The following is a 24,666-nucleotide window of genomic DNA, read 5'->3' as shown; positions in this document are numbered from 1 at the left end:
GACGGAGCTGCGTGAAAAAAGCCACCCGGCCTCTTCGCGTAAACTTACCTTAACCACTCGCTCATCTTTTCTTCATCCATCCATCCCTTCGAGTTAGCTTTTATGATGACGCCGGCTGGAAAGGTCTCTTTTGGCAAGGTCTTCCTTTTGAATATCACCATGGGTGGAAGTTTCTGGCCATTAGCATGGCAAGCTAGAACCACAGTGAAGGATGACTTCTCATTCCCTGTGGTGCGAATATTCACCGTACGTGCTCCCGTTGTATCCACAGTGCGGTTCACAGGAATATCAAAAGTCAGTGGAACCTCGTCCATGTTGATAATGTTCTCTGGCCGGATCTTTTTTTCAGCTATCTTGTTTTTACAATATGCACGGAAAGTAGCCAGCTTTTCTTGAAAGTCTTTAGGCAGTTGCTGTGAAATATTAGTCCGTGTGCGGATGGAGAGATTGCGTCTTTTCATGAACTGGATCCCTGTCGCTTAGTAGGAGCCATTTTGTGGTCTTTACAGATGTAAACACACAAAGGAAATGAAACGTAATATTTGCGCGCTTTTTCTTCTTCTACGCGGGCGGGTGGTTGCTTACAGTAGAAGAAGAAGCGCTTCCTGTTCTATGGGGGCGGGTGCTTACCTTGGCGGTTGCTTGCGTAGAAGAAGAAGCACTTCCTCTTCTACGGGGAAAAAAGATGGCGGCTGTTTACCGTAGTTGCGAGACCGAAACTTTATGAAAATGAATCTTAATATTAATCCATATATAAAGCGCACCGACCGGGTTAAAAGCTGCACTGTCAGCTTTTGAGTAAATTTGTGGTTTTTAGGTGCGGCTAATAGTGCGGAAAATACGGTACAATGTCACAGACGTGCATGGTTGCAGGCGGTGTGACCACAGGCTGCAGAGATGGCAGGCGATGCACAGGTTTGATCACAGAGGTCATTTAATTAAGAACATAATTGAGGTCATGCAAGCAGCAACGTGAGACATGAAGATAAGATACTTCCTGATTGCTGATCCAAATGCATTTCTATAATTTTTTAAAATAATTTCCTTGTTTTATTCTAACATTTCTTCTTTTTTTTTTTAATCCAATTCTTTCCCGCTACAGGTGGCGATGTTGTCCGGCCCTCCGGGTTTGGGAAAGACCACCTTGGCTCACGTTATTGCCAAGCACGCCGGGTACAACGTGGTGGAAATCAACGCCAGGTGAGACGATTCCACTCTCATTTTGGAGTCGCGTGCCGTGGGCTGACTGCGTTGGTGACATCCTCCTCAGTGACGACCGCAGTGCGGAGATGTTCCAGAAGCGCATCGACACGGCGACGCAGATGACGTCGGTCCTGGGAGCCAACGAGAGGCCAAACTGCCTCATTATTGATGAGATTGACGGAGCACCTGCAGTAGGTTCTTTTCTTTCCAGTCACTGAAAGTTCTTTCTTTAAGTCACGGTAATCCCTCGTTTATGGCTGTTCTTTGGTTCTGGGCCTGATCCTGGCCCGTTTCTTACAAGTATCATTATCACTGGAGGACGAGGAATAGCTAAACATACTTCACTACACCGTAGATCACTGGCGTCACAATGTAAACAAACGCCATGGGTGGATCTACACCTGACACCCACTGTAATGATACCAAGTACAAGAGCGTATCTAGTCGATACTACTATGATTGCATCGATATTTTTTGGCATCACAAAATCTTTTTCCGTTTAAAAAAAATGTATATTATGTTTATAATGTCAGGAAATAGGTCCCTGGACACATGAGGACTTTGAATATGACCAATGTATGATCCTGTAACTACTTGGTATCGGATCCATACCTAAATGTGTGGTATCATCCAAAACTAATGTAAAGTATCAAAGAAGAGAAGAATAAGTGATTATTACATTTTAACAGAAGTGTAGATAGAACATGTTAAAAGAGAAAATAAGCAGATATTAACAGTAAATGAACAAGTAGATTAATAATCAATGTTTACAGTTTGTCCCTCATAATGTGTACAAAATAATAGGTGTATAAATGACACAATATGTTACTGCATACATCAGCAGACTAATTAGGAGTCTTTGTTTGTTTACTTACTACTAAAAGACAAGTTGTCTAGTATGTTCACTATTTTATTTAAGGACTAAATTACAATAATAAACATATGTTTCATGTACACTAGGGCTGCAGCTAATGATTATTTTTCTATCGATTAATCTATAGATTATTTTTTCGATTAATCGGTTAATCTATAGATTATTTTTTTCCGATTAATCTATAGATTATTTTTCCTTTTACCGATTATTTTTTTAATTTAAAATGAAGAGGAAAAAATAAATGTAGGCCAGTTTTTTCAAAAGGCATGGCTTTTATTTACAAAAAAAAAAGTATGGCCACTCAGTCAACATTGACAACAACATGACAAAATATTCTGTAACAATGTAAACATTTAAAACTTTTAACATTTAACAAAATGAAAAGTAGCTTATTTGCATTTTAATGTGCAAATATAAAAGTAAACATCCAGTGCAAATCTTAATATTCTGCAATAGTATAAGCATTTCAAAAGTAAAAGTATTGCTTATTTTGCTCGCCCCGCCTCGCCGCTCGCTCGCCAGCGCCGCCTCTCCACAGCGTTAAAGAGGAGCGCGTCTTTGTAAACACTGAACAGGCACGCCAAACGCTCCTCTCAGAGCGAAACGGTGCTTTAGTTTATGAATTTACAACGCAGATACAAATGACACATTCATGTTTTTGTGTAATGATGACAACGTATACTCACGCGGACGATTGACTAGTTGATGGTGATGGCAAGAACGCTGTCGGTTGTTTTCTTTTCAAATGTTCCTTCATAGCCGTTGTGCTGCTATGATAGGCCATTTCCGCTCGACACAGTGTGCATACAACAACATTAGGCCGTTTATTGAAATACTCCCACACTTTTGACGACTTTTGGCGTGCTTTTTTTCCCCTCGCTCGCATCGTCTGCTTTGCGATCCGCCATGACAGTAGTGTGACGTAAATATGCGACGCGCCGACGCACAAAAATGGCGTCGACGTATTTACGTAACCGATGATGTCGACGCGTCGTTTCAGCCTTAATGTACACTAAAGACAATAACACAATTTTTTTTGTGGTCCCCTTTATTTAGAAAAGTATCAAAGTATGGAACTACATTTGGGTACCAGTAGCAAAATATTGGTACCGGGACAACCCTACCTCTCTGACAGTGTCAATCAAAAGTGAACATTCTTATCTTTGTTGCCATGTGTGATGATGCAGATGAAGCGAGTCAATATTTAGAAGACTTGTGTCCTTGTGGACAGTCTATATTGAGTCAATATTTAGAAGACTTGTGTCCTTGTGGACAGTCTATATTGAGTCAATATTTAGAAGACTTGTGTCCTTGTGGACAGTCTATATTGAGTCAATATTTAGAAGAATTGTGTCCTTGTGGACAGTCTATATTGAGTCAATATTTAGAAGACTTGTGTCCTTGTGGACAGTCTATATTGAGTCAATATTTAGAAGACTTGTGTCCTTGTGGACAGTCTATATTGAGTCAATATTTAGAAGACTTGTGTCCTTGTGGACAGTCTATACTGAGTCAATATTTAGAAGACTTGTGTCCTTGTGGACAGTCTATATTGAGTCAATATTTAGAAGACTTGTGTCCTTGTGGACAGTCTATATTGAGTCAGTATTTAGAAGACTTGTGTCCTTGTGGACAGTCTATATTGAGTCAATATTGAGAAGACTTGTGTCCTTGTGGACAGTCTATATTGAGTCAATATTGAGAAGACTTGTGTCCTTGTGGACAGTCTATATTGAGTCAATATTTAGAAGACTTGTGTCCTTGTGGACAGTCTATATTGAGTCAATATTGAGAAGACTTGTGTCCTTGTGGACAGTCTATATTGAGTCAATATTGAGAAGACTTGTGTCCTTGTGGACAGTCTATATTGAGTCAATATTTAGAAGACTTGTGTCCTTGTGGACAGTCTATATTGAGTCAATATTTAGAAGACTTGTGTCCTTGTGGACAGTCTATATTGAGTCAGTATTTAGAAGACTTGTGTCCTTGTGGACAGTCTATATTGAGTCAATATTGAGAAGACTTGTGTCCTTGTGGACAGTCTATATTGAGTCAATATTGAGAAGACTTGTGTCCTTGTGGACAGTCTATATTGAGTCAATATTTAGAAGACTTGTGTCCTTGTGGACAGTCTATATTGAGTCAATATTTAGAAGACTTGTGTCCTTGTGGACAGGCTGCCATCAACATTCTATTAGCGGCCCTGAACAGGAAGGATGGACACAGCAGCGACGCCACCACCGAGTCTACAAAGAAGAAGAAGAAGAAGGAGACTATTCTTCTGCGACCAATCATTTGCATCTGTAACGACCTGTAAGAGAGACTTTTTGTGTAAACAATGGAGTCGGTCTTGACTTTCACTTTCCCCCTTCCAGGTATGTTCCAGCTCTGCGAGCTCTGAGGCAGCAGGCCTTCCTCCTGACCTTCCCCCAGACTCAGCCCTCCCGTCTGGCTCAGAGACTGGCAGAGGTAAACGCGTGCACACGCATGTCAACTTGGAAAAAAACGAGATAAGCAGAGTTTTTTCCTGCCTGGACCGTAGATCTCTGTGCGACAGGGGATGAAGGCGGACACGGGCACGCTGGTGTTGCTGTGTGAGAAGACGGACAACGACATCAGGTCTTGCATCAACACACTACAGGTACGCCAGCGTCTCTATTCAAGATGGACTCGCCCTACCACAGGGTGTCCAAACTCTGAAAAATGATATCATTTTCAATGCCAATACAATGTACTGTATATTGTAAGCCATAGGGCCTCCCTCAATTTTGGCGAACGTTAAAAGACTAAAACCCTTTTAAGTCCCCGGGACCTTTAAGTGTTAAAAATAGAATAATAAAATCTTTTTTCTTTTGACTTTTTTTTTTTACTTTTTAACTTTTTTTTTCTTTTTTTTTTACTTTTCAAAAAAAAGAACCCAAAGGGCTTCCGTCAATTTTGTAGAATGTTAAAAGACCTGTAAAGTGGGCTAAATATAGACACCATGCTAATGTTAGTATACTTACATTAGCATGCTCAAATTTAGCATGTGTCAAGTACCAAGTCTTATGACTCCGGTGTGTTTGGCTGCAAAATTGGCAAAAAAAAGTTAGCACATTATTGTTAGCATTCTAACAGTTAGCATTTGTCAAGTACTAAGTTATGAGTCTGAGGCGTTCAGCTGCAAAATTGGCAAAAAAATTTTAGCACATTAATGTTAGCATGCTAACAGTTAGCATTTATCAAATACCAAGTTATGAGTCTGAGGCGTTCGGTTGCGAAATTGGCTTAAAAGGTGAGCACGTTAATGTTAGCATGCTAACAGTTAGCATGTGTCAAATACCAAGTTAAAGGTCTCTAAGGTGTTTTGGCTGCAAAATTGGCTAAAAAAGTTAGCATGTTAATGTTAGCAAGCTAACAGTTAGCATTTGTCAAGTACCAAGTTATGAGTCTGAGGCGTTCGGCTGCAAAATTGGCTTTAAAAGTTAGCACATTAATGTTAGCATGCTAACAGTTAGCATTTGTCAAGTACCAAGTTTTAGGACTCTGAGGTGTTTGGCTGTAAAATTGGCCAAAAAAAGTTAGCATGTTAATGTTAGCATGCTAACAGTTAGCATTTGTCAAGTACCAAGTTATGAGTCTGAGGTGTTCGGCTGCAAAATTGGCTAAAAAAGTTAGCACGTTAATGTTAGCATGCTAACAGTTAGCATTTGTCAAGTACCAAGTTATGAGTCTGAGGCGTTCGGCTGCAAAATTGGCTTAAAAAGATAGCACATTAATGTTAGCATGCTACCAGTTAGCATGTGTCAAGTACCAAGTTTTAGGACTCTGAGGAGTTTGGCTGTAAAATTGGCCAAAAAAAGTTAAAAGTTAAAGTACCAATGATTGTCACACACACACTAGGTGTGGCGAAATTATTCTCTGCTTTTGACCCATCACCCTTGATCACCCCCTGGGAGGTGAGGGGAGCAGTTAGCACGTTAATGTTAGCATGCTAACAGTTAGCATTCATCAAGTACCAAGTTATGAGTCTGAGGCGTTCGGTTGCAAAATTGGCTAAAAATGTTAGCATGTTAACAGTTAGCATTTATCAAATACCAAGTTATGAGTCTGAGGCGTTCAGCTGCAAAATTGGCAAAAAAAAAAATTAGCACATTAATATTAGCATGCTAACGGTTAGCATTCGTCAAGTACGTTATGAGTCTGAGGTGTTCGGCTGCAAAATTGGCTAAAAAAGTTAGCACGTTAATGTTAGCATGCTAACAGTTAGCATTTGTCAAGTACCAAGTTATGAGTCTGAGGCGTTCGGGTGCAAAATTGGCTAAAAAAGTTAGCACATTAATGTTAGCATGCTAACAGTTAGCATGTGTCAAGTACCAAGTTTTAGGACTGAGGTGTTTGGCTGTAAAATTGGCCTAAAAAGTTAGCATGTTAATGTTAGCATGCTAACAGTTAGCATGTGTCAAGTACCAAGTTATGAGTCTGAGGCGTTCGGTTGCAAAATTGGCTAAAAATGTTAGCATGTTAACAGTTAGCATTTATCAAGTACCAAGTTATGAGTCTGAGGCGTTCGGCTGCAAAATTGGCAAAAAAAAAAAAGGAGCACATTAATGTTAGCATGCTAACAGTTAGCATGTGTCAAGTGCCAAGTTTTAGAACTCTGAAGTGTTTGGCTGTAAAATTGGCCAAAAAAAGTTAGCACATTAATGTTAGCATGCTAACAGTTAGCATTTGTCAAGTACCAAGTTATGAGTCTGAGGCGTTCGGCTGCAAAATTAGCTAAAAAGTTAGCACATTAATGTTAGCATACTATCAGTTAGCATGTGTCAAGTACCAAGTTATATGATTTTGAGGTGTTTGGCTGCAAAATTGGCTTAAAAAGTTAGCACATTAATGTTAGCATGCTAACAGTTAGCATGTGTCAAGTACCAAGTTTTAGGATTTTGAGGTGTTTGGCTGCAAAATTGGCAAAAAAAAGTTAGCACATTAATGTTAGCATGCTAACAGTTAGCATTTATCAAGTACCAATTTATGAGTCTGAGGTGTTCGGCTGCAAAATTGCTAGCATGCTAACAGTTAGCATGTGTGAAGTACCAAGTTATAAGTCTCTGAGGTGTTCGGCTGCAAAATGGGCTAAAAACGTTAGCTCAATAATGTTAGCATGCTAACAGTTAGCATGTGTCAAGTACCAAGTTATAAGTCTCTGAGGTGTTCGGCTGCAAAATGGGCTAAAAACGTTAGCTCAATAATGTTAGCATGCTAACAGTTAGCATGTGTGAAGTACCAAGTTATAAGTCTCTGAGGTGTTTGGCTGCAAAATTGGCTAAAAAAGTTGATGTTGCCTGAGGCTGAGCCAGTCAGTGGCCTCCATAGTGAACATAGACAGACATAAGTTATTTGGCCATTTTAGGGCAAAGTTAGGTCGAATATGCTTTATTACTGCTAACACAAAGCTAAGCTATGGATGTCGTGTTCAGATAGTTTAGCATATTTTGACTGACCTATAGTTTCTTGGTTTTAGTATCTTTAATGTACAAAATGTATCCAAGTGGCCTCCGAAGCCTTCATTTGTATTTCTTTATGTGGCCCTTGTTGGACACCCCAGTGTTATAAAATAAATCATACAGCATCGTGATTAAGGCTGAAACGACGCGTCGACGTAGTCGACGTCATCGGTTACGTAAATACGTCGACGCCGTTTTTGTGCGTCGGCGCGTCGCATATTTACGTCACACTACTTTACTGTCATGGCGGAGCGCAAAGCAGACGATGCGAGCGAGGGGAAAAAAGCACGCCAAAAGTCGTCAAAAGTGTGGGAGTATTTCAATAAACGGCCTAATAATGTTGTTGTATGCACACTGTGTCGAGCGGAAATGGCCTATCATAGCAGCACAACGGCTATGAACGAACATTTGAAAAGAAAACCCCCGACAGCGTTCTTGCCATCACCATCAACAAGTCAATCGTCCGCGTGCGTATACGTTGTCATTATTACACAAAAACATGAATGTGTCATTTGTATCTGCGTTGTAAATTCATAAACTAAAGCATCGTTTCGCTCTGAGAGGCGCGTTTGGCGTGCCTGTTCAGTGTTTACAAAGACGCGCTCCTCTTTAACGCTGTGGAGAGGCGGCGGCGGCGGCGAGCGAGCGGCGAGGCGGGGCGCGCCGGGAGCGACGCCGCAATCGTGCCCAGGTGCGCGATCCGCGCAGTTGGAAGAGAAAAGACTTTGTGTAAAATTAAAAGATTGTAAACCTGGCAAAGCCGTCTGGCGTTCAGTCTGTCGGTCCTGAAAGAACCCCACGGCACAAGACGTGTCACAAACGCTAACGTTAATTAGTTGTGCAAATACCTTTTACAACATTAACAGTTACATATACTATGTACAAACCAACAATTAACTTTCACTTTAATCATACTATCATTGTTGTGTTATTAAGCAAAATAAGCAATACTTTTACTTTTGTTGAAATGTTTACACTGTACACTTTTTTGTATTGGATGTTTAGCTTTATTTTTGCACATTTTAGCAAATAAGCAATACTTTTACTTTTGTTGAAATGTTTACACTTGTTACAGAATATTTCCGTTTTGCACTTTTTTGTATTGGATGTTTATCTTTATTTTTGCACATTTTAAAGCAAAATAAGCAATACTTTTACTTTTGAAATGCTTATACTATTCCAGAATATTAAGATTTGCACTGGATGTTTACTTTTATATTTGCACATTAAAAATCAAATAAGCTACTTTTAATTTTGTTAAATGTTAAAAGTTTTAAATGTTTACATTGTTACAGAATATTTTGTCATGTTGTTGTCAATGTTGACTGAGTGGCCATACTTTTTTTTTTGTAAATAAAAGCCATGCCTTTTGAAAAAACTGGCCTACATTTATTTTTTCCTCTTCATTTTAAATTAAAAAAAAAATCGGTAAAAGGAAAAATAATCTATAGATTAATCGAAAAAATAATCTATACCGTAGATTAACCGATTAATCGAAAAAAATAATCTATAGATTAATCGATAGAAAAATAATCGTTAACTGCAGCCCTAATCGTGATTATAAGTTACTATTTGAGCAATGGCAGTTTTAAAGTGGAAAACAGCCTACATGGCATATTTGTCTTATTAGTCTCAATATTACAACTTTTTATGGTTACTTTTCACTTGTCTTCATTTTTAATGTTTTTTTTTTGTGTAATAATATTTTAAAAATGTGTTGCGGGCCGTGCAAAAATGAGCTCTCCGGCCGCTCTTTGGACACGCCTGCCCTGTGAGCTGTTGAATATGCGCGTGTGCTCCACCATGCAGTTCCTGTTCGGCCGAGGGCACAAGCACCTGGACAGCAGCACCATCCAGCGTGTGTCTGTGGGCCAGAAGGACCAAAACAAAGGCCTGTTCCACCTGTGGCAGGAGGTCTTCCAACTCCCCCGCACCAAACGGTACGTGGCTCCATTTGACATTTGTGTCTCCACGAAGCACTTTGGAATACTTCTTTTTTTTTTTTACAAAATAATGCAAGCTTTCTTTAAGAAATGGTATTCTCTGTCAACCAATCAACAGACGGCATTTTAAGTAGCTCCGCCCTCTAGGTACGATGTTATTGTGGGGTGAGTGGCCAAAAGTGGTATGCAGCGTTCAGGGACGGTCGTAAAAATGGGTGAATTTTAATGTTGTGTTTGTAGGGTTGGGCACCTTTCACATTTCAAGCAGTGCGGTGTGTGGGAATCAATACTGGTACCAATACTTTTGTGTGCTTTAAAATCTAAATATCTGTATTTAACATTGAACAGTGAGCTGATACTGAAAACTGTCCTGTTGTATCTTTTATGACACTTTTCAATATCATTTGCAAGTATACATTAATTTCAGTTTGTCCTAGGTATGTTGATGTAGTCTTTGCCATTAACTTGTCTTTTGTTGAGCCCTACAAAGTGTTTATACTGTAAGCATTGTATTTTTTACACACCAGCTGTTTGACTGAAAAGTGCATCTTACTTGTCATTACCACATTTTAGGTGCTGAAATTGCTAATGCAAATCGGTAGCATGGATATGCTTTATGCAAAGTAAATTAGCATCGAGCTAGCAATTTCTGAAAAGTCGAGCCTAACTGTTGAGCGTTTTCTATCAGGCATGATTGCTTCGTTGGCATTGATAAATTGCAACATTAGCAATCCGCTAGAAACCCGTCACATGCGACAAAGGATTCAAAATATGGTACGGTTTAATTTTATGCGAGTTGGTACCTGATAGTGCCAGCATAAAAAGGACAGAATTCTTATATTGGTCCCTCCAAAAATTTGCTTTGTCGCACTTGCACTCGCACCTGTCGGTCGTTTTTTCTTAATAATGATCTGGCAGCAGCCAGTGTCATCTCACAAGTAAAATAAAAAGTGTTTCTCGCCTTCCTGTCGGTCGTTTTTTCTTAATAATGATCTGGCAGCAGCCAGTATCATCTCACAAGTAAAATAAAAAGTGTTTCTCGCCTTCCTGTCGGTCGTTTTTTCTTAATAATGATCTGGCAGCAGCCAGTATCATCTCACAAGTAAAACAAAAAGTGTTTCTCGCCTTCCTGTCGGTCGTTTTGTCTTAATAATGATCTGGCAGCAGCCAGCGTCATCTCACAAGTAAAATAAAAAGTGTTTCTCGCCTTCCTGTCGGTCGTTTTTTCTTAATGATCTGGCAGCAGCCAGCGCCATCCACGTCATGGCCACCCCTGACCTATATAATAACAACATACCACATATGGTTTCCATTTGTAGTCATCAATGTTTTCATTTTTTTTAGGAAACGTATTGGCGAGAGGTTTGAGGACGAGCCAGGCTCAGGAGGTGGAGGACAGAGATTTCAGCACATTCTTCACCTGGCCTCATCTAGTGGAGAATATGAAAAGGTTTCTCAGGTAATAAAATGGTTTGAGCAGCAGCAGTGAAGCACGTGTCACATAACCGAGGGGGTCATACCACTTCAGGGTCTGTATGACAACTTCCTGTCCATGAGGGTGCGAGATCCCAACCTGCAGAGCGTGTGCGACGCTCTGGACTGGATGGGCTTTTCTGACAGGCTGAACCGAGTCATCCTGCACGGACAGAACTTCTCACTCATGAAGTACCTGCCTTTCCTGTCTGTCGCCTATCACTTCCTGTTCGCCCACCCCCACGTGCCGCGCATCACCTACCCACAGAGCCACCACGAGGTATGGAAGTACAACCACACCATCCTGCACATTCAGATCATTATCTCATCATAAAGAGAAACTCAAATTGATTGGAATCTTTAATTTCATTGAAAAAATATCATTGTCACTTTCTTACCGCCGTCCAGACCTCAGTGGCCTCGTGGTTAGAGTGTCCGCCCTGAGATGGGTAGGTTGTGAGTTCAAACCCCGGCCGAGTCATACCAAAGACTATAAAAATGGGAGCCATTGGAATTGGGGGTTAAATCACCAAAAATTATTCCCGGGCGCGACCACCGCTGCTGCTCACTGCTCCCCTCACCTCCCAGGGGGTGATCAAGGGTGATGGGTCAAATGCAGAGGATAATTTGGCCACATCTAGTGTGTGTGTGACTATCATTGCTACTTTAACTTTAACACCAAGTACTGTAGTTGTCCCTCGCCACTCGGCGCTTTGAATTTTGGCATTTTTTTCAAAATAATTATTTATTTAAAAAATCATATCACGTTTTTGTTTTTTTTCATCAAATTTATGCATTTTTAAGCACATTTTATGCATTTTTTGGTCTAAATAATCCATTTTAAAGCATAAATCCCGGTTCTTATTAATCCCGATTCTGAATCGCTTTATAGTTTTCAAAAATTCATCCATCCATCCATCCAGCTTCTTCCGCTTATCCAAGGTCGGGTCGCGGGGGCAACAGCCTAAGCAGGGAAGCCCAGACTTCCCTCTCCCCAGCCACTTTGTCCAGCTCTTCCCGGGGGATCCTGAAGCGTTCCCAGGCCAGCCGGGAGACATAGTCTTCCCAACGTGTCCTGGGTCTTCCCCTTGGCTTCCTACCGGTCGGACGGACAAAAATCAATTTAAATTAAAGCTGCAAGCAGCATTGGTCGGGCCCGCATATTTGGCAGGTGCTAGTCCTAAGTGTCCCAATACTTTTGTTCAGTTTTCGTCATAAGTGTCCCAATACTTTTGTCTACTTTTAGTCCGAATTCTCCCAATACTTTTGTGTAGTGTACCTACCTTGTCTGCATTGTGTGGGCACGTTGGTGCTTCCTGCTTTTAAGCAGCCATCTTGAGAAAACAGCAGCATCAGCGCAGCGGCTCTTTGAAGGGTCATCAAATCAAAACCGGAGCCGGTATTAAAACTCTTTCGATAACTTTCAATCAAAAGGGTTCAATCTCTCTCCTGTGTTAGTTTGAAGCCGAAACAACAAACACGCTCAGAGGAGATAATGTTTGAAGAAAGGTGACCGGTTTTTACAAAAATGTTGTGTTGAAGGGGGAATAGCAAGCTTCTTGTAGATTTTTGCTGGGGGTTGTCAATTTATGAAATGTAGGTCTAAGTGAGACCTACGGAGAGGTTTTTGTTTCATGTCTCTCCGACCTTCCCAGTGGGAGTTACAGGCAGTTTTGTCATTTTTTTCTCCCGAGGAGCAGTTTTTTCTCCGTTTTATTCAAAAATTGCTCTAGAGCGCAATTTTTAAATTTGGGGTTAGGTTTTTTTATTAGATCACAATTTTTGCCAGTCCTGATGTGTGCGTTCAGTTTGGTGAGTTTTGAAGCGTGTTAAGGGGGTCAAATTACAGCTCAAAAAGGCAAAAGTGACTGTTTTTAGTACTTTTTTGTCTTGAAGGGGGAATTGCCAACTTCCTGTTGATTTCTGCCCGATAATATACAATTATGAAAACTAGGTCTAAGTCAGACCTACATAGAGGTTTTTGTTTCATGTTTCTCCGATATTCCTAGTGGGAGATATAGGCAGTCTAGTTTTTTGTTTTCCTAGGGGGCGCTAGAGCGCAATTTTGAGTTTTGGGGTTCGGTTTTTTTATTAAAAGACAATTTTCGCAGGTCCTGATGGGTGGGTAAAATATGGTGAGTTTTGAAGCATGTTAAGTGGGTCAAATTAGTGCTCAAAGAGGCGGCGGAAGAATAATAAAGAAAGAATAAAACCTTACAAATTCAATAGGTCCTTATGTCCCATTGGGCCATGCGGGCCCTAAAAATAAAATAAGTGCATATATTTTTTTTTTTTCCTAAGAATTAATTTCTAAAAATAAACTTTGAGGCTATCTCCATGCAACCAGAAGGAGTTTTTTTTTTAACCTGTTTTGTAAAAGTTTCATTATAATTATCAGACCAAATAATACATTGCAAGAATCTGTTTGAATGGAGAATCCATACTGAATTGAATCGTCACCCCAGGAATCAGTATCAGATGTGAATCTTTAGGTGCCCAAAGAGTCACATCTCAAATAAAAATGGCTAAATGAGCTTAAAATAACAAATGTACTGTATTGTATTGCACAGCAGATGATCATCATGAACATCAGACAAGTTGTACAGTACAGTATTTTGTTTTTATGCAGTTGTCCCTCGCCACATCACACTAGTGCGGCTTCACCAGATCATGGATTTGTATTTATTGACTTTTATTTAAAGCATATTCAACACACATTTAGATAAAAATGTCTAAATAAACAAAATATATCAATACTACAGTACTTTTAGCCAATGAAGGAGACCAAATCAATCAGAGCGTGATGTTCAGTATCGTGGCCTCTGATTGGCTGCTCCTCAGGCAGCATTGCTATATTGGAATGAAAGAGTGAAAAGGTGACTAAAGGGTGTTATTTCATGTCTACGGGGCTCTCAAAATGTTGAAAAATGTATGTAGAGGGTAGTAAACATGTTTTTTGTGCTCTACCTATGAAAATATTTGATAAATAACTAATAATCGCAGAAATTCATTTTATCACAGTCATGTCTGGAACCAATTTTTAGCACTAAAACAAGATTTAGTTTTTAATTTTTTCATGCTTTATTATGAAAATGTTCAAATTATTTAAAAAAAGAGTTCCAATTAACAGCAATAAACAAGGGTCGACTATATTCTATCTTTTACGGTTATTCTGACATGATATGCTTTATTTTCACATATTTATGAATTCTTACCGACTTATAGTGAAACTGCTCTTTTTTTTGTATTTGGTCTATCATTCACAATCCTTATGTAAGACAAGAACACATGTTTTCTTTTTTAATGCATTCTAACTTGTAAATAAACACTAGCAAAAGTCAGCTAACAATGGAAGTAATGGGGGTCGCTCTGTTCCTATGTATATATGTCATGTAGTAACATTTATAATAACATGTAATATATACATGATGTAAGTATATATGTCATGTCGTAACATTCATAATAACATGTAATATATACATGATGTAAGTATATATGTAATGTAGTAACATTCATAATATGTAATATATACATGATGTAGGTATATATGTCATGTAGTAACATTCATAATAACATGTAATATATACATGATGTAAGTATATATGTCATGTAGTAACATTCATAATAACATGTAATATATACATGATGTAAGTATATATGTCATGTAGTAACATTCATAATAACACGTAATATATACATGATGTAAGTATATATGTCATGTAGTAACATTCATAATAACATGTAATATATACATGATGTAAGTATATATGTCATGTAGTAACATTCATAATAACATGTAATATATACATGATGTAAGTAGATATGTCATGTAGTAACATTCATAATAACATGTAATATATACATGATGTAAGTATATATGTCATGTAGTAACATTCATAATAACATGTCATATATACATGATGTAAGTATATATGTCATGTAGTAACATTCATAATAACATGTAATATATACATGATGTAAGTATATATGTCATGTAGTAACATTCATAATAACATGTAATATATACATGATGTAAGTATATATGTCATGTAGTAACATTCATAATAACATGTAATATATACATGATGTAAGTATATATGTCATGTAGTAACATTCATAATAACATGTAATATATACATGATGTAAGTATATATGTCATGTAGTAACATTCATAATAACATGTAATATATACATGATGTAAGTATATATGTCATGTAGTAACATTTAAAATAACATGTAATATATACATGATGTAAGTATATATGTCATGTAGTAACATTCATAATAACATGTAATATATACATGATGTAAGTATATATGTCATGTAGTAACATTCATAATAACATGTAATATATACATGATGTAAGTATATATGTCATGTAGTAACATTCATAATAACATGTCATATATACATGATGTAAGTACCGTATATATGTCATGTAGTAACATTCATAATAACATGTAATATATATGTATTTTGATTATTTTAAGCATACGACGGCAATATTTGTTATTTCTTTTAACAACAACACCACTACTAAGCATGGCAGACTTCACGGGAGACAACAAAGACTACTTTGGGACTAAATGATGATCCAGATCCTTATATTTTTGAGCCTGAATATACTGAGGATGATCTACAAGTTTTAGAAGCTGTGTGCCAAACAGATCCAGCAAGTAGCAGTATTGCTTAGTGCTAATTAAGAAACCCAAACCTCAAACTTAATAAAACAATTACTTACTATGCAATGATGGAATGTTTATATCTTTTGATTGATTGATTGAGACTTTTATTAGTAGGTTGCACAGTGAAGTACATATTCCGTACAATTGACCACTAAATGGTAACACCCCAATAAGTTTTTCAACTTCTTCTTCCCGTTAAGAATTATTCATAATCCTTATGGAGGTAAACAAACAAACAAAAAACCTGAAAACACATGTCTTTTCGTGGTTACTCTAGAATTAACTTTCACCAACTCAGAGGCGATGCAGCAGCTCACTGGCTCAGTATGTCAATATAGCAGTATAAGCTAGTTAGCGCTGAGGCAAGGCAACTTTATTTATATAGCATGTTTACAACCTTTTTTTAAATTGGACCAAAGTGCTTTACAGGTTAAAAAGCATAGAGCAAAAAAAAAACAAAGAACATAAACGATGAATGAGCTAAACAAACAAGTTTGGCGTCTGCTTTTCAACATTTACACGCAATTTCTCCTGAAATTGTATTTTCTTGTTAACAATAAATTCCCCACAATGCACTGCAAAAAGTCAGTGTTCAAAAACAAGAGAAAACTAGTCATAAGTGTCCCAATACTTTTGTCTACTTTTAGTCTGAAGTGTCCCAATACTTTTGTCTAGTGTACCTACCTTGTCTGCATTGTGTGGGCACGTTGGTGCTTCCTGCTTTTAAGCAGCCATCTTAAAAAAACAGCAGCGCAGCAGCATCAGCGCAGTGGGTCTTTGAAGGGTCATAAAATCAAAACCGGAGCAGTTAGGAAAAAAAGCGCTTCTGTCATTGTAATCACAAGGGTTCAAGGCGAAACGACAAACGCGCTCAGAGGAGTTCGTTTTTGAAGGAAGGTGACCAGTTTTTACAAAAAAATTAGTTTTGAAGGGGGAATAGCAAACTTCCTGTTGATTTTTGCTGGGGGTTGTCAAATTATGAAATGTAGGTCTAAGTGAGACCTACATAGAGGTTTTTGTTTCATGTCTCTCCGACCTTCCCAGTGGGAGTTACAGGCAGTTTTGTCATTTTTTTCTTCCGAGGAGCAGTTTTTTTTTGCGTTTTATTAAAAAATTGCAGTAGAGCACAATTTTGAGATTTGGGGTTAGGTTTTTTTTTTAGATCGCAATGTTTGCCAGTCCTGATGTGTGCGTTCAGTTTGGTGAGTTTTGAAGCATGTTAAGGGAGTCAAAATACAGCTCAAAGAGGCAAAAGTGACTGTTTTTAGTACTTTTTTGTCTTGAAGGGGGAATTGCCAACTTCCTGTTGATTTTTGCCCGAGAATATACTATTATGAAATCTAGGTCTAAGTCAGACCTACATAAAGGTTTTTGTTTCCTGTCCCTCCGACCTTCCTAGTGGGAGTTACAGGCAGTCTAGTTTTTTTTTTCCTAGGGGGCGCTAGAGCGCAATTTTGAGTTTTGGGGTTTGTTTTTTTGATAAAAAGTTTTGCCGTATATTACTGATGTGTGTGTAAAATTTGGTGAGTTTTGAAGCATGCTAAGGGGGTCAAATTACAGCGCAAAGTTGCGGAAGAATAATAATAATAAAGAATAAAACCTTACAAATTTAATAGGTCCTTATGTCCCATTGCATAAGGACTCCCTTTGGGAGTCCTTATGCAATGGGCCATGCGGGCCCTAAAAATTACACAAAATGAGGGGTACTTTATGAGAACTAAGCAAAATGATCTGCCAATAGAACAAGAAAATTTGGCTTGTCAAGACTTTCCAAAACAAGTAAAAGCAATACGGTAAAAGGGTTTGAATAAAAAGTAAAACTGCAAGATACAAATAATGAAATAACTGCTGAGATCACGGCGCCGCTAAAAGTAGTTCCTCGGTGTTAACAATATTGCTAGTACTTGGTTAATATGCAGGTCACGACATGTAAGTGCAGTATTGTTGGCTCTTTTTGGTGGGTTTTATTAGCTTGTTAGCCTCCTCGTACTTGCCATACATTACAAACTAGAATGCATAAAAAAAGAAAAGTCTTAAGACTCGTGAATGATTCCCTTGCAAGGTGAACTGAACGAAGGACAAAAGAAGTGATTGTGTGTCTCCCAGGCGTCCTCTCGGCTCCTCAGCAGCAGGAACGCTGTGTCCAGCATGTTGGCCGACATCCTGCCAGGCATCAGGACCAGGATCAGCCACCTCAACCTCACCCTGGACATTCTCACGCTGCTCCTCGACATCATCTGCCCCAAACTGCGGCCTGTAAGCCACCACGCCGCCATCTACCCCCAAAAGTCAGAAGCCAACAAAGCTATAAAAAGCTGGCGTGTCCCCGCAGGTCAACCCCCAGCTGTTCAGCAGCAGAGAGAAGGAGCAGATGTGCGATCTGATCGACACCATGTTGGCCTACAACCTCTCCTACCGCCAGGACCGCACGCCCGAGGGCCAGTACACATATGTCCTGGAGCCGTGAGTGGACTCCACTCTCCTATTCTGCACTGCAATAAGTCAGTGTTCAAAAACAAGAAAAAACAAAACAAAAATTAGGGGTATTTTATTTGAACTAAGCAAAATGATCTGCCAATAGAACAAGATGTGGGATCTGAGCCGAGGATGTGGTTGTGGCTTGTGCAGCCCTTTGAGACACTTGTGATTTAGGGCTATATAATAAACATTGATTGATTGATTGACATTGAACAAGAAAATTTGGCTTGTCAAGACTTTCCAAAACAAGTCAAATTAAAGCTGCAAGCAGCGTTGGTCGGGCCCGCGTATTTGGCAGGTGCTAGTACTAAGTGTCCCAATACTTTTGTCAAGTTGTAGTCCTAAGTGTCCCAATACTTTTTGCCGGTGTAGGTGTCCCAATACTTTTGTCCAGTGGTAGTCCTATGTGTCCCAATACTTTTGTCCAGTTGTAGTCCTAAGTGTCCCAATACTTTTGTCAAGTTGTAGTCCTAAGTGTCCCAATACTTTTGGCCAGTGTAAGTGTCCCAATACTTTTGTCCAGTGGCAGTCCTAAGTGTCCCAATACTTTTGTCCAGTTGTAGTCCTAAGTGTCCCAATACTTTTGTCCAGTTGTAGTCCTAAGTGTCCCAATACTTTTGGCCAGTGTAAGTGTCCCAATACTTTTGTCCAGTGGTAGTCCTATGTGTCCCAATACTTTTGTCCAGTTGTAGTCCTAAGTGTCCCAATACTTTTGTCCAGTGTAAGCGTCCCAATACTTTTGGCCAGTGGTAGTCCTAGGAGTTCCAAGAGTTTTGTCAAGTTTTAGTCCCAAGTGGCCCAATACATTTGTCAAGTTTTAGTCCTAAGTGTCCCAAAACTTTTGTCCAGTGTAAGTGTCCCAATACTTTTGTCAAGTGGTAGGCTTAAGTGTCCCAATACTTTTGTCTACGTTTAGTCCGAAGTGTCCCAATACTTTTGTTCAGTGGTGTTACTAAGTGTCCCAATACTTTTGTCCAGTGTAAGTGTCCCAATACTTTTGTCAAGTTTTCGTCATAAGTGTCCCAATACTTTTGTCCTGTGGTAGTCATAAGTGTCCCAATACTTTTGTCAAGTTGTAGTCCCAAGTGTCCCAATACTTTTGTCCAGTGGTAGTCATAAGTGTCCCAATACTTTTGTCTACTTTTAGTCCGAAGTGTCCCAATACTTTTGTTCAGTGGTGTTACTAAGTGTCCCAATACTTTTGTCAAGGTGTAGTCCTAAGTGTCCCAATACTTTTGTCCAATGTAAGTGTCCCAATACTTTTGTCCAGTGGTTGTCATAAGTGTCCCAATACTTTTTTCAAAATGTAGTCCCAAGTGTCCCAATACTTTTGTCCAGTTTTCGTACTAAGTGTCCCAATACTTTTGGCCAGTTTGCATCCTAAGTGTCCCAATACTTTTGTCCAGTGGTAGTCATAAGTGTCCCAATTCTTTTGTCAAGTTGTAGTCCCAAGTGTCCCAATACTTTTGTCCAGTTGTCGTGGTACGTGTCCCAATACTTTTGTTCAGTGGTAGTCATACGTGTCCCAATACTTTTGTCTACTTATAGTCCGAAGTGTCCCAATACTTTTGTTCAGTGGTAGTCATACGTGTCCCAATACTTTTGTCTACTTATAGTCCGAAGTGTCCCAATACTTTTGTTCAGTTGTCGTGGTACGTGTCCCAATACTTTTGTTCAGTGGTAGTCATACGTGTCCCAATACTTTTGTCTACTTATAGTCCGAAGTGTCCCAATACTTTTGTCCAGTTGTCGTGGTACGTGTCCCAATACTTTTGTTCAGTGGTAGTCATACGTGTCCCAAGACTTTTGTCTACTTTTAGTCTGAAGTGTCCCAAGACTTTTGTCTAGTGTACAGAGGGGATGATGTTTGAAGAGAAGAGAAGTGACCGGTTTATAAAAAAAATTTGTTTTGAAGGGGAAATAGCAAACTTCCTGTTGATTTTTGCTGGGGGTTGTCAATATATGAAATGTAGGTCTAAGTCAGACCTACATAGAGGTTTTTGTTTCATGTCTCTCCGACCTTCCCAGTGGGAGTTACAGGCAGTTTTGTCATTTTTTTCTTCCGAGGAGCAGTTTTTTTTGCGTTTTATTAAAAAATTGCAGTAGAGCGCAATTTTGAGATTTGGGGTTAGGTTTTTTTTTTTTTAGCTCGCAATGTTTGCCAGTCCTGATGTGTGCGTTCAGTTTGGTGAGTTTTGAATCATGTTAAGAGGGTCAAAATACAGCTCAAAGAGGCAAAAGTGACTGTTTTTAGTACTTTTTTGTCTTGAAGGGGGAATTGCCAACTTCCTGTTGATTTTTGCCCGAGAATATACTATTATGAAAACTAGGTCTAAGTCAGACCTACATAAAGGTTTTTGTTTCATGTCTCTCTGATCTTCCTAGTGGGAGTTACAGGCAGTCTCGTTTTTTTTTTCCTAGGGGGCGCTAGAGCGCAATTTTGAGTTTTGCTGTTTGGTTTTTTTATCAAAAGGCAATTTTCGCAGGTCCTGACGTGTGGGTCAAATATGGTGAGTTTTAAGCATGTTAAGTTGGTCAAATTGCAGCTCAAAGAGGCGGCCGGTATAATAATAATAATAAAACCTTAGAAATTCAATAGGTCCTTATGTCCCATTGCATAAGGACTCCCTTTGGGAGTCCTTATGCAATGGGCCATGCGGGCCCTAATTAGCTAACCTCAATGAACCCAAAAATACCTTCAAATAAGTATATTCTCACTAATAACAAGTGCACTACTACAAACCCCGTTTCCATATGAGTTGAGAAATAGTGTTAGATGTAAATATAAACGGAATACAATGATTTGCAAATCCTTTTCAAGCCATATTCAGTTGAATATGCTACAAAGACAACATATTTGATGTTCAAACTCATAAACTTTTTTTTTTTTTTTGCAAATAATCATTAACTTTAGAATTTCATGGCTGCAACACGTGCCAAAGTAGTTGGGAAAGGGCATGTTCACCACTGTGTTACATGGCCTTTCCTTTTAACAACACTCAGTAAACGTTTGGGGAACTGAGGAGACACATTTTTGAAGCTTCTCAGGTGGAATTCTTTCCCATTCTTGCTTGATGTACATCTTAAGTTGTTCAACAGTCCGGGGGTCTCCGTTGTGCTATTTTAGGCTTCATAATGCGCCACACATTTTCACAGGACTACAGGCAGGCCAGTCTAGTACCCGCACTCTTTTACTATGAAGCCACGTTGATGTAACACGTGGCTTGGCATTGTCTTGCTGAAATAAGCAGGGGCGTCCATGGTAACGTTGCTTGGATGGCAACATATGTTGCTCCAAAAGCTGTATGTACCTTTCAGCATTAATGGTGCCTTCACAGATGTGTAAGTTACCCATGTCTTGGGCACTAATACACCCCCATACCATCACACATGCTGCCTTTTACACTTTGCGCCTATAACAATCCGGATGGTTCTTTTCCTCTTTGGTCCGGAGGACACGACGTCCACAGTTTCCAAAAACAATTTGAAATGTGGACTCGTCAGACCACAGAACACTTTTCCACTTTGTATCAGTCCATCTTAGATGAACTCAGGCCCAGCGAAGCCGACGGCGTTTCTGGGTGTTGTTGATAAACGGTTTTCGCCTTGCATAGTAGAGTTTTGACTTGCACTTACAGATGTAGCGACCAACTGTAGTTACTGACAGTGGGTTTCTGAAGTGTTCCTGAGCCCATGTGGTGATATCCTTTACACACCGACGTCGCTTGTTGATGCAGTACAGCCTGAGGGATGGAAGGTCACGGGCTTAGCTGCTTACGTGCAGTGATTTCTCCACATTCTCTGAACCCTTTGATGATATTACGGAGCGTAGATGGTGAAATCCCTAAATTCCTTGCAATAGCTGCTTGAGAAAGGTTTTTCTTAAACTGTTCAACAATTTGCTCACGCATTTGTTGACAAAGTGGTGACCCTCGCCCCATCCTTGTTTGTGAATGACTGAGCATTTCATGGAATCTACTTTTATACCCAATCATGGCACCCACCTGTTCCCAATTAGCCTGCACACCTGTGGGATGTTCCAAATAAGTGTTTGATGAGCATTCCTCAACTTTATCAGTATTTATTGCCACCTTTCCCAACTTCTTTGTCACGTGTTGCTGGCATCAAATTCTAAAGTTAATGATTATTTGCAAAAAAAAAAATAAAGTTTATGAGTTTGAACATCAAATATGTTGTCTTTGTAGCATATTCAACTGAATATGGCTTGAAAATGATTCATTGTATTCCGTTTATATTTACATTTAACACAATTTCCCAACTCATATGGAAACGGGGTTTGTAGAACAGATGACAGCCAAATGGACTTTGCTGTTTTATTTCCAATGAAACAATAGAACATACGTACTCATATAGTAGTGCACTTGTTATTAGTGAGAATGTACTTATTTGAAGCTATTTTTGGGTTCATTGAGGTTAGCTAATTTTACTTGTTTTGGAAAGTCTTGACAAGCCACATTTTCTTGTTCTATTGGCTGATAATTTTGCTTAGTTCAAATAAAATACCCTTCATTAGGGCCCGCATGGCCCATTGCATAAGGACTCCCACAGGGAGTCCTTATGCAATGGGACATAAGGACCTATTGAATTTGTAAGGTTTTATTAGGGACCGCAATGTCCCTTTGGGACAGAGGACCCTATTGTATTTTGTGCGTTTTATTATTATTATTATTATTCCGCCGCCTCTTTGAGCTGTAATTTGACCCCCTTAACATGCTTCAAAACTCACCATATTTGACACACACATCAGGACTGGCGAAAATTGTCATCTAATAAAAAAAACAAACCCCAAATCTCAAAATTGCGCTCTAGCGCCCCCTAGGAAGACATGAAACAAAAACCTCTATGTAGGTCTGACTTAGACCTAGATTTCATTCATTGACATCCTTCAGCAAAAATCAACAGGAAGTTGGCAATTCCCCCTTCAAAACAGAAGTTTAGTAAAACTGTCATTTTTGCCTCTTCAAGCTGTAATTTGACCCCCTTAACATGCTTCACAACTCACCAAACTGGACACACCCATCAGGACTGGCAACAATTGCGATCTAATAAAAAAACAAAAAAACTCAAAATTGCGCTCTAGGAAGAAAACACAGACACGACTGCTCCTAGGAAGAAAACTCAGACAAAACTGCATGTAACTTCCAGTAGGAATGTCTTAGAGACATGAAACAAAAACCTATATGTAGGTCTCACTTAGATCTACATTTCATATATTGACAACCTCCAGCAAAAATCAACAGGAAGTTTGCAATTCCCCCTTCAAAACCTGTAAAAACCGGTCACCTTTTTTCAAACATTATCTCCTCTGAGCGCGTTTGTCGTTTCGACTTCAAACTAGCACAGGAGAGAGATTGAACCCTTCTGATTAAAAGTTGACCAAAGAGTTTTAATTACTGCTCCGGTTTGGATTTTATGAGCCCTCAAAGTCGGTCCCGTCCATCGCTGCTTGCAGCTTTAATTCTTTATTATTATTATTATTCCGCAACTTTGCGCTGTAATTTGACCCCCTTAACATACTTCAAAACTCACCAAATTTTACACACACATCAGTAATAAACGGCAAAACCTTTTATCAAAAAACCAAACCTCAAAACTCAAAATTGCGCTCTAGCGCCCCCTAGGGAAAAAAAAAACTAGACTGCCTGTAACTCCCACTAGGAAGGTCGGAGAGACATGAAACAAAAACCTTTATGTAGGTGTGACGTAGACCTATATTTCATAATAGTATATTCTCGGGCAAAAATCAACAGGAAGTTGGCTATTCCCCCTTCAAGACAAAAAAGTACTAAAAACAGTCACTTTTGCCTCTTTGAGCTGTAATTTGACCCCCTTAACATGCTTCAAAACTCACCAAACTGAACACACACATCAGGACTGGCAAATATTGCGATCTAATAAAAAAACCTAACCCCAAATTTAAAAATTGCGCTCTTGAGCAATTTTTGAATAAAACGGAGAAAAAACTGCTCCTCGGAAGAAAAAAATGACAAAACTGCCTGTAACTCCCACCGGGAAGGTCGTAGAGACATGAAACAAAAACCTCTATGTAGGTCTGACTTAGAACTGCATTTCATAAATTGACAACCCCCAGCAAAAATCAACAGGAAGTTTGCTATTCCCCCTTCAAAACAAAATTTTTGTAAAAACCGGTCACCTTTCTTCAAACATTATCTCCTCTGAGCGCGTTTGTTGTTTCAGCTTCAAACTAACACAGGAGAGAGATTGAACCCTTCTGATTAAAAGTTGGCGAAAGAGTTTTGATACCTGCTCCGGTTTTGATTTTATGACCCTTCAAAGAACTGCTGCGCTGATGCTGCTGTTTTTTTAAGATGGCTGCTTAAAAGCAGGATGCACCAGCGTGCCCACACAATGCAGACAAGGTAGGTACACTAAACAAAAGTATTGGGACACTTATGACTATCACTGGACAAAAGTATTGGGACACTTGGGACTACAACTTGACAAAAGTATTGGGACACTTACGACTAAAAGTAGACAACAGTAT

The 24,666-nt window shown here is 39.1% G+C and overlaps 1 protein-coding gene across 2 annotated transcripts in view; it reads left to right on the top strand.

The window, feature by feature from the left end:
• The window catches only part of chtf18 (CTF18, chromosome transmission fidelity factor 18 homolog (S. cerevisiae)), a 55,582-nt gene that overhangs the window by 22,218 nt on the left and 8,698 nt on the right, over positions 1 to 24,666 (top strand). The window contains exons 5-14 of one of the 2 annotated variants that reach the window (XM_072916342.1): positions 1,103 to 1,200; positions 1,271 to 1,394; positions 4,254 to 4,390; positions 4,453 to 4,546; positions 4,635 to 4,718; positions 9,370 to 9,500; positions 10,848 to 10,962; positions 11,032 to 11,256; positions 17,769 to 17,918; positions 17,995 to 18,125. In XM_072916342.1, the coding sequence (XP_072772443.1) occupies positions 1,103 to 1,200; positions 1,271 to 1,394; positions 4,254 to 4,390; positions 4,453 to 4,546; positions 4,635 to 4,718; positions 9,370 to 9,500; positions 10,848 to 10,962; positions 11,032 to 11,256; positions 17,769 to 17,918; positions 17,995 to 18,125 (1,289 nt within the window). Of the gene's footprint in view, positions 1 to 1,102; positions 1,201 to 1,270; positions 1,395 to 4,253; positions 4,391 to 4,452; positions 4,547 to 4,619; positions 4,719 to 9,369; positions 9,501 to 10,847; positions 10,963 to 11,031; positions 11,257 to 17,768; positions 17,919 to 17,994; positions 18,126 to 24,666 lie in introns of both variants that reach the window. The other variant, XM_061923054.2, reaches the window with a different exon arrangement.

This window comes from Nerophis lumbriciformis, linkage group LG27 (genome assembly GCF_033978685.3).
Source record: "Nerophis lumbriciformis linkage group LG27, RoL_Nlum_v2.1, whole genome shotgun sequence".
Classification (NCBI taxonomy): domain Eukaryota; kingdom Metazoa; phylum Chordata; class Actinopteri; order Syngnathiformes; family Syngnathidae; genus Nerophis; species Nerophis lumbriciformis.
Note: the sequence above shows the minus strand (reverse complement) of the source record. Positions and strands in the feature narration are given on the sequence as shown.